The 10,411-nt window shown below is 30.1% G+C and overlaps 1 protein-coding gene across 7 annotated transcripts in view; it reads left to right on the forward strand.

Annotated features, from left to right (window-relative positions):
• The window catches only part of zfh1 (Zn finger homeodomain 1), a 381,320-nt gene extending 371,832 nt beyond the window's left edge, over positions 1-9,488 (forward strand). For 5 of the 7 annotated variants that reach the window (XM_074125697.1, XM_074125701.1, XM_074125702.1 and 2 more), the window contains 2 exons: positions 120-294; positions 3,092-9,488. In XM_074125697.1, the coding sequence (XP_073981798.1) occupies positions 120-294; positions 3,092-3,285 (369 nt within the window). In that variant the 3' untranslated portion in view covers positions 3,286-9,488. The remainder of the gene's footprint in view (positions 1-119; positions 295-3,091) is intronic. The other 2 variants (XM_074125698.1, XM_074125703.1) reach the window with 2 other exon arrangements.
• Positions 9,489-10,411: the final 923 nt, after the last annotated feature.

Below are 10,411 nucleotides of genomic sequence, written 5' to 3' on the forward strand. Positions count from 1 at the left end.
CCATTCAGTTGAGGGAATTAGAGGTTTCATTTGAGTGGGAAGTTGAAATGTACTGCTAATATCTAACTAGAGTTAAGAAGATTAATAATTTCATCTAACGGTGGTAATGTTGCTATCAGGATGAGTTGGAGAGTAACGACCTGGCGGGCTACGAGCCGGAAGAGGATGACGGCGCGCTCAACAAGAGGATCAAGAGCGAAGCGGAAGCCACAGACGGTCAGTTCTCCTGTGACCAGTGTGACAAGACATTCGCTAAACACTCCTCCCTCGCACGTCACAAGTACGAACACTCAGGTACCCACTACAAACACAACCACACGAGTTTTTTTATTTTTCTATTTATTTTTGATTATTTGTATTTTTTATCATTATTTTTGTGTTTATTTCTCGTTTTCTTTTAGTTTAATTTGTTCATTGATAGAATTTATTTCTCGACGACAATATATCTAATCAAATTAATCCTAGAGAACGGCCCTTGCAAGAGGTTGACGGCTAAGATTAAGCCTTCAAGCACTCAGGAGGAAACAATGTCTACCATTAACGGATAAGAGCTATGAATCAAACTAAAATCAGTTTCGATTCCACAATCAAGAGTTTTTGTCGCAAACGTTAGGAATTGATCGCCAAAGGATAAAAAGGGTTACATTCCTCCTGGCCTCACTTTCCACTCGTAGGATTCTCTAAAGACCCATAAATGTGAAGAGGGATAGCCCTTTGACCAAGACTATGAACCTCCTTTTGGCATTTTTCTCTCCGTTCAAGAGTCGATTTCATTGGGAAAGTACTACGCCCTCGGTTAGTGCCTCTATCCGGTAGCACTGGGTTATCCTTTCATCAATTTCAATACAGCCAGTACCTGAAATACAGCCAGTTTTAACAGAGGAGTCTGGATCTGAACTTTATCCAATGTCATAGCTTTCAAGCTTTAGAATGTTACCTGCTTCTCCATCACTATTTTTAACAGATAGCTCTCGCTTGCACCATATCTGCTTAAAGAGTGACTTTAAAATAAATGAACATAAAACAAGACCGTTCACATTGAAGTCTTAGAATCCAAAATTTGTTATGATAAGGCTTCACACAACCACCTTTTTACTTATGGGGAGGCTTTGCAAGTAGTAAACATAATGCAGAGAATTACTCAGTAGTGTTCAGGTCTATGCTGACTGTCCCAGAAAGATAAAAATATAAGGTGATCGGTGTATGTACTAGGACCAACAGACCAATCTACCTTCCTTATTCTTACCACACCTTATCAGCTAAATGACATTTGCATAGGCTGCAATTTTCATTTTGTTTGGGCAATTACCGAAAAACCCGTTTCTAAGCTATTTCATCAAAAATTGGCGTTTCCATCACACTTTAAGTACAGCCTAATTTTTGATTTGTGATTTTAATAATTGAAGCTAAACTGAATTTGTAAATTGTATATGTAGTCAAATTTATTATTAATTTTAATGATTTATTGGTTATCAATTATTTATTGATTTTTATTTTATTTTGTTCCTCAGTTTGTTTTTATTAAGTTTTATTTTATTGTCAGATTCACAAGACGCTACATGACAGAACAAAATTGCGCAAAATTTGTATCGATTAATATAATTACTGGAATGTGTGTTGCTGAATCAATTAATGGCAAACATTAGGACGTATGCACACACACACACACACACACACACACACACACACACACACACACACACACACACACACACACACACTCACTCACACAATAACAGTTTAAATTTTTTAGTAATTAGCAGTGAATATGTGAAATTTAAATTTGTTGAAACTTGATGTCTCATCATCGATATTTTAAAAATTCATGGTAAGGTAAAGCCATATCAAACAATTAATCAATACTTCAGTAAACATTTGATGAACATTTGGAAGGGCCCAGTGATGAGGAGGTTTCAGATCCTTTCTGACTGATGTAGATGCAATACTAGTTTTTCTCTAAATTTAATTATATTTTTTAAGCTAATTAGCAATTTAAAAAAAGTGTAACTCTAGTTATATTAATTGATTGATCTTGTTCCGAAAGTTGATGAGTTAAGAACCTAACCTCTACATGAATAGTTTAATAACTCCTATTACAATCAATTTAAACTTAAATGGGAGTTACACTTTTTTGTATATGAATGTGGCCAGCATAAGGGTCTGTGACATCCTGTAAATTCTAAACAATATTAAGGAAAATTTAATGCAGTAAAATTACTTAAATTATATTATTGTTCTTAAATTTGAGTAAAACATAGGTTTTAAAGAACGTTTATATATGGCTGAAATTACGAACTGAAGTATGAATAAAATGTTTGGGTACTTGCAGATTTGTGAACCTTATGTCGCTTAACCAACCCTTATAATTTACTTTTTAAACTGTAGGTTTTTGTTAAGGAGATTAAACATAAAACTATTATTATCTTTCATCCCTGCTTACTAAGTGCCAAATTTAAAAAATTAATTTTCGTCGTAAGTTACAAGAATCGAATGGATTTGTGAAGCTCCTGAATTAGAATTAAGCATATTTTTCCAAGACTGTAATCAGTAAGTAGCTGTGTGCAAAATATTTTGTTCAAAGTAGCGACTCGTTTTCTTTGTCCGATGCTTTAATTTAATCCGATTTCGGATGAAATATGGTAACCAGAAAAGCAATATTACAGATGCAGTTTTTCCGATTGGGTTCTCAGATAGCAGCATCGGTGAATTTCAATCGGACTTAAATCTTAACAATTTCTAAAGGGCACCGTCAGAACCATTTTCTGATCTGTATATTTGTATCTGTATCTGCTACGCCTACAAGAGGGACGTTTAAGATTGCTTGAGAAATCTTTTATTTGAAGGAGGTGCCATTTTGCGGTACAGTGTTCAGATTTTGTGGGAATTTGCTGTAAAACGGCTCGGATCACTTTCTGTAAACTAGTAATTTACAGTTGCGCTTTCTAGGTCATTTGTCAAGAGTTCAAAAATAATTGATTGAATGAACCTTTTGCGCTAAAGATTATGTCCAAGAAAAAATGATAGTCACCGATTTTATGTTTGTTTTACAATCATATGAATAAAAATATTAATGTTTATTGTTTGATTACAGGTCAGCGGCCCCACAAGTGCGATATCTGCCCGAGGGCGTTCAAACATAAGCACCATCTCACCGAACACAAGAGGTTGCACACCGGCGAAAAACCATTTCAGTGCTTGAAGTGTCTCAAACGCTTCTCACATTCTGGCTCTTTTAGCCAGCACATGAACCATCGCTATTCCTACTGTAAACCTTACAGAGAGTAACCATTTTCCTGCTGATTGCATACCTTTTATTATTATTATATTCATATAAATAAATCTCTCTAGAAATATATATATATTTATATATATCTTATAAGTAAAATTACATTTAATAAAACAGTTTTTGTTTGGAAATATGAATTTTAAAAAACTATAATTAGAATTTGTTGTGAATATTTCCGACTAGACTAGAAATTGTTTTATATTTAGCTTTTTTTAATTAAATTATTATTTTTTTTCTTTAAATTTGTTGGGTGGAAACGTGTAAAAGGTCCAGTAGATATACCAATTTGCATTTTATTAACACTTCATTTCACAAATAAGTAATCAGCGGCTAAAATAGACCATCACTTCCCTCGAAACTGGCAGTACCTGAATACACTTCACTTTGTGCCGCGTCCTTATTACTAACTGCTGCTTATTACAAAGTCTTTATTTAACAAATGCCCCCCTAATTAGATATATGTTCTTCAAGAAGGTACTCTTCCAAATTCTCTTGCTGAATCAATGATTTGAGAAGTTAATTCACTATTTGTAAATAAAGTAGATCAAGTCAACCTCTAAAAGGGGATCTAAACATTCTTGGAATAAATAAATCCAAAATTATTGCCAAAATTAGTTTTATGGATTGTTTTTAATTTTGGGAAAAAAGTCTCGTATATTTTCTTCACCTCATTCCTACTTAATTCAAAACTGAAACAAGGTACTTAAATATTTCTCCGCTCTTGAAAAGTACTCGAGTCAGTCCTTCCTATTTCCTTCTTTTCGTAATTTAGTTTTCTAGTAGATAATCTCTCTTCAATGCTAGCTAGAATCGGGGTCTGTTCTCATCGTCATATCTAAGACTTCACTGTCTTGCTGGGCGATCACCAAAAGCGTTCTGCTTCTTTTGTAAATGGAAACTTAAAACTATTAAATCAGTCCATGTCATTTCACCTTTACTTTGGAAGCTGAAAAAAAATTGTTTGTGAAACCCTCAGATTTCAATTTTCTCGCAATATTTCTTCTATTATCCTTATAATAATTAATTATTAACTTTTAAAAACAAAAAATACAAAAAAGAAACAACGGAATAACTTCCTAAGTAATCAAAGTCTTCCACAGAATTTTGCCAAAACAATAAATTATACAAAGAATGAAACAGGATTACCGAAGGAATTAAACACAAAATAAAATAGCTGAATACCTTGAAAATGTAAATAAAGTTAGTTGAAATTGTATATAAACAAATTTTAAACACAAATTTAATATAATTTATATAAAGCAAAAACATTTATTAAAAAAAAAAAATCTTCTCTTACATGCAAATGTTGTGTCCATTTCTCTTTTTAGATTAAATTTACATAAGTCAATTTTCCTTCAGTAGTTTTGGTGCATCTAAGTAAACTTCGAACTGATTTCGACTTATTTTAGTCCTTCAGAAATACTGCGTGGTAATTGCATCTCTTGCTATGCATTGTTAGTACTATTCTTTAAAAATAAAATTAAAAAACAAATCGAGTTTATAATTTATAACTAATTTGAAAAATTCTTTTTAAAGGAAATAAATTACCATTTAATATTTGTTATTCTCTTCTAGTCTTTTTCTTTTTAATTTGGTGCCAAATAGTAATAGAAGATAAAAGTTGGTTGCAATATTATTTAAATTTTATATTTTCATTAAGTAAAAAGAGAAATGTATATTTTATAAATTGTCCATGTTTTTATTACATTTAGAGTTTGTCTGCAGAATTTGGAGCGCTTTTTTTGCATTGTACAACTGGTTTGATCTTGAAACGTCCCGTCGTCATAAAAGTTCATTAACATTTCAAATAGATCAGAATATTTTATTTTCAAAATTGCTGTTTTTGAAAATCAGGAGAACTTTAATCTTTAACCTTCAATTTCGGGCAACTCAGATATAAAGATGATCATAATGTAAATTTGATTTAAGTATAAGATATTTGCGAAGAACAAAAGCAATAAAAAAATTAGTTTCTTCTCCTTGTGCAAAAGAATAAGGAAGCTTAGATTTCGCCGACAGGGACCGATTATACTGCTTTTTGGCTTATAAAAAGCAACTTTTCGGACTTCTAAGAATTTCCACAAACGAAAATTTGTCTCATTATCCTGTACCAGTGACCTCCTCCTCCTGTAAGTCATTCCATGACTCCACATGTTTAGTCACCATTCACAATTTAAAAAATATCCGGAAAAACTGATTTTTCATAATTGTACGCACTGTAAAATATATTTAATATGCCATTCTTTCTCCCGAATAGAACTTTCTGGAAAAAGCTGTTCTATTTTCTCTCGTTCTTCTGCAGTATGCAGTTTTCAAAGTTTTCCTCTTTTAATTGAATATCCCTGCAACCAAGTATGTTGAATTAGACCTAAATCTAAAAACATAAATGGTGTTTGAAACAGTTAAATACAAGTATAGAGCAGTTTATGAGCTTTTTGGTTAACCTGATAGTACATTGAATTTTTAAAGAAAACTTTAAACTTGAAGTTTTAACTTCAACTTGAAGTTTTAAAGAAAAAAAAATGGAAATGACTGACTGGAGTTTTACCAAAAAATTGTTTATTCAATGCGTAACCATTTTAATACAATAATTTGCATAGAATTAAAGAAATTGGTCGCGCTCTAGGCATTTTTGCAGAGAGTCTTGAATAAGTAGAATGTTGGAATAAAGACAAAAAAATTATTTTTTTTAATTTTCATTTTCTTCACCCAGCCATTAATTATTTATAGCATAATTAGTTAATAATGTTTTGTTTTTCTGTTCCTAATGAGTGCGTCCAAAATTTGAAAAGTTTGTTTCATAGAAGTGATTTTTATTTTTTGGCTTGGCCAACCCTCTTGAGCTTCTTTACAATAAAATATTATTAAAAATGTCTAGAGTAACATTTGCGTTAAATAAATGTGTTGTTAATATTTTTTAAAATTGAACTAATAATTTTATTTTTAGACTTTTCTACCGAAAGTTTTGAAATATTCAATAGATATTTTATGCAGATTTTACTATTCATTATAACTTTTTGAAATAAACAGTGAAGATTACGACGATTAGTTTTAGCGATAACTGTTTAGGTGACAGTTGAAAATCGCAAAGTCTTTCAGATTTTGCTCAAACCTGGTGTACGATTTGAGAGAAAGGGTATTTACCATGAAAAATGCAAGCGCTGATTTTTAGGTAATTAAAAAGTGCAAACAGCACTTAAATAAACAATATTCTACAAAACAAAATATCATCTAGTCATTTTAAAAACTATATATTTATACATATATTGTATGGACAAACATTTTCAGATTTTCATGTCATAAATAATTTTTTTCAATATTATATTTCAGAATATATTTTTTTAAAACAAAAAATTATTCTAACTGTTATTTTATAAAATAATATATATTAAATAAATATGTAATTTTATTGAAGTGTTGCTAAATAATGTATATTATAAAGTTTGACATTATATATCTCTGTTTGTAAATGTTTGGCAGCAAGCAGATGTTTTCTTCTCAATATTGACCATTCCAACTGGTTTTTCTTTACTCTTTATTTCCAATACGTTCGTTCTTTGCAAAATTATTTTATACACGATCATCACGGATCATTTATTTTTTAAAAAACAAATAAAAAAGGAATATGTCTACTATTATATTTAGATAAGATTTTTAGATAAACTGCATGTAAAATATATATACGGATTTTATTAATTATTGCCCCCCAAAAAATTAAAAATTATAAGAAACTGTGTTGAGTTAAATGATGACAATAATGTAAAACTATTATACAAAACAAATAGTTGTAATTTAAATACAATTTGAAATTATCCATCCTTAATTTAAAAAAAAGAGGTTTAAGTATTGAAATCAGGGATTATTTGGCCAAAAGTAAAAACTGCACAGATGTGAGTAGTTTGCAAAGGAAAAAAATCACAAATTTCTCACATTTTTGCCTTCACCTTAATATTTCAACGGTTTTTGATACTGTTGTGAAATATAATTATTGTAAATATTAAATTAAATATATAAATAAATGTAGAGATTGTAAATAACAAAGGAGAAAAACCAAATTACAAAATATAATTCTGCAAAAGTATAAACAAAAAAGGTGTATAAATATTCATTCCTTAAATATTGATATATAATAATTATGTATTTAATCTAAAAAGATCATCTGTTTTTATTCAAACAGATGAAAACCATTTTTTTTTTACTAAGTTCTAATTTTATAAGCTAATAATGTTAATAAGAATATATTTAAAGAAGTATATTTAATATAAGGGGTATATTTATACCCGCTCCCTAATGTGAATTCGATGTGCCAATATTTAAAAAAAAAAAAAATTAAAGTACTTGCCAATTGTTTTCTTTGAATGCGCTTCCCAGAAAGAAATAAAGTATTTATGTAATAATATGTATATTATATATATTTAAAAGAAATAATAATTATATCCCTCCTACTTATTTTTAGAGTTTAAAAATTTAATTGAAATTATAAAATTATATTTTGTTCTGTTTTAGAGCTGAACAGAACTTAAAACAAACACTTTCTTTATTGGGTATGAAAATGTGCTTTAATATTGCTGACTTGGTTTGATTACAAAGCAAAGTGTTCCGTAACCTTGGTTGTAAAAGGCTTTTGGATACTTTAACTGGACGTGTCTTTTTTATCCTTCTTAAAACCACAGTTGTTATTGAGTTCTCTTACCACATCTCCATTTTGCAGTCCATCTCATTTCCATCACACATTTTGTTAGGTAATTCCCATGAAGTCTTTCAATGAATATCTCTAGGCTCTGGAGGTCACTCGAAATGAGAGTTCAAAACTGTGCTTAGAAGAGTTCTGATCCCAAAAGTCGAACTCGAACCGACTTAAATATTCTCGTCCTTGATTAGATCTTACTTTTCTCCAGTACACTCCGCTTGTAGACTGCTGAGCCAGTGGGATGTTTAGTTTAATGACTGAAAACTCTGCGGAATCCGTCTATTTTAGAATGTCGCTCGCCACGGCATGTCATAAGGCACACTATAAAGAGGTGTTGGTTCAAGTAATCAGATTTGCCTCTTAAATCAACTTTTGCCGCTCCATTTAGATCCAGTTTAGAGATCAGATCGGTCAGAAACAGGAAGTACGTACTACTTCAAAGCGTGTTACATACTTAGCCAAAGCTTAGTAGTATTGCACAATTTTCAGCTCGTACTGTTGCAACTGAAGAAAGGTACTTACTGTCCTTCAGTGGCACAGATAAGTGTATGCTTTCGAGAGACTTTGAGAAAATGATTAATGTCAAGCGTTGATATTTGTATAATTCTATTAATTAATTCTAAAAGAGATAATTGAAAAAATTATTTTTAATTCCTGTTTTTTATTTTCATTTTTTAAAGCTTATTATATTACGTATGCCTATGTAAAAATTCTAGTATACCTATAAAAATATTGATAAAGAAATAGGTTCTATTACAACGAAATATTGGTGGTAAAATTTTTATATATTTGTAATAATTTAAAGATATATATATACATAATTTTATCTTTTTGTTATTGAGTTTTACATATTTTTTAAATTTTATTTGTTGGGTGAGATTATAATTTTCTTTTCATTTTTTTTTTTTAATTATTCAGCTTTACTTCTGATATATTTTGTAAAATTATGTTTACATATTTTCCTCAAAATTTTGTTTTCCTTAGTTCACGCCTACTTTGTTAGTATTTATAAACGAAGTGCCAATATTATTTTAGATGTCAGGTTTGAACGAGGAACTAAAGAGGAACCAACATCATAGCTAGTTTGGCCAAAGAATTTATTTCGTATTTGTAAAGAAAATTGAAAAAATTTTCTTTTTCTCTTTTTTAGTTTATTTTTTGTTTGTGCAATATTTTATTGCAATTACATTTGCTCCAAAAAAAAAATGTGTATTTATTTTAATTTTAATTAGGATTCTTGTGTTAATTAAAATAGCTGTAAATTAATAATATACAAAACAAATGGCAACAATCTGATCCTTACACAGAATGGTAACAGAAAGTGATCGCTGACGTTGCAATTTCCTCGTGTAAATCGCCTCTCATCTTGAGGATCATTCTCAATCTCCTGTTTGATTCATTTCCACAAAAACTAAACACGTTCATATTTTCATTTTGTAAATTTTTCCATTTCAACATTATAGCAAATAAAATTATAAGTCTACTAAAAATATAATAAAAAAGGAAACAAAATATGTTTGTTTTATTTCACTTCCTTTTATTTTTTGTATTTTAATAATTTTTATTTGATTTGTTTTATTCGAAGAGTCAGATTCTCTTACTTCCTCCTGTTTCATAATACGGTAAGAAGATAAATAAGAAAGTTTTATTTTACAAATTGATGTGTGCGTTGGGTGTGTACTCGTCAAACAGAACAAATCTTAGTGCTGAAATTTGCTTAAAATGCCACGATTGTATACAAAAAGATTTTTGACAAACCCAACTGAAAAATTCACCACACTGCTACTTTAATGAAGACTTTTTGAGGTTTCCTTGAAAGCTGCTCCGACATCTTTTAAACTTAGCATTCTGTTTATTTGGGCGGTCCCCGAGCGCTAGCTCATACCCGCTATTTCTAGCTGGTTCAAATACAAGTAGTTATTTCCTCTTTTTTGAAAAACTGACTATTTTTACATTTAAAGGTTAGGCCCATGCATGGAAACTCAGATCTAGTAGCGCCAACTCTCGAGTAATATTAGGTGCTAGAAAAATCCTAAAAAGAAGCATTCAGTGGAATGCTTACACATGGATTGATGCAACAGAAATAAAACATCAGTATAATGATACAAAGTTCAAACAAAATCGTAGGAACCATCGATAAAACGTTTAAAGCAAGCCAAAAATCTATTTATTAAAATGTCACTTATAGTTATGGGGAATTTCCGAGTTAGAGGTCCATCACGGAATATACAGTTAAGTAAGAGCACTTTTGGATTTATTCTTTTTGAGCTGGAGTGTTCAATACAAACAAAACCTTTAAATAATTTTTTAAAAAACCCTTACTTGTACTCAAAATTTGGCTGTTCTAACAATAAATTCAAAATTTGGTCGACTTTCAGTAGTTCGCTTTCTAACAACCAGTTCAATCAAATATCACGTTATTATCACATAATTGA

This window comes from Rhodnius prolixus, unplaced genomic scaffold (genome assembly GCF_049639745.1).
Source record: "Rhodnius prolixus isolate KJV_2025 unplaced genomic scaffold, Rpr scaffold_3, whole genome shotgun sequence".
Lineage (NCBI taxonomy): Eukaryota > Metazoa > Arthropoda > Insecta > Hemiptera > Reduviidae > Rhodnius > Rhodnius prolixus.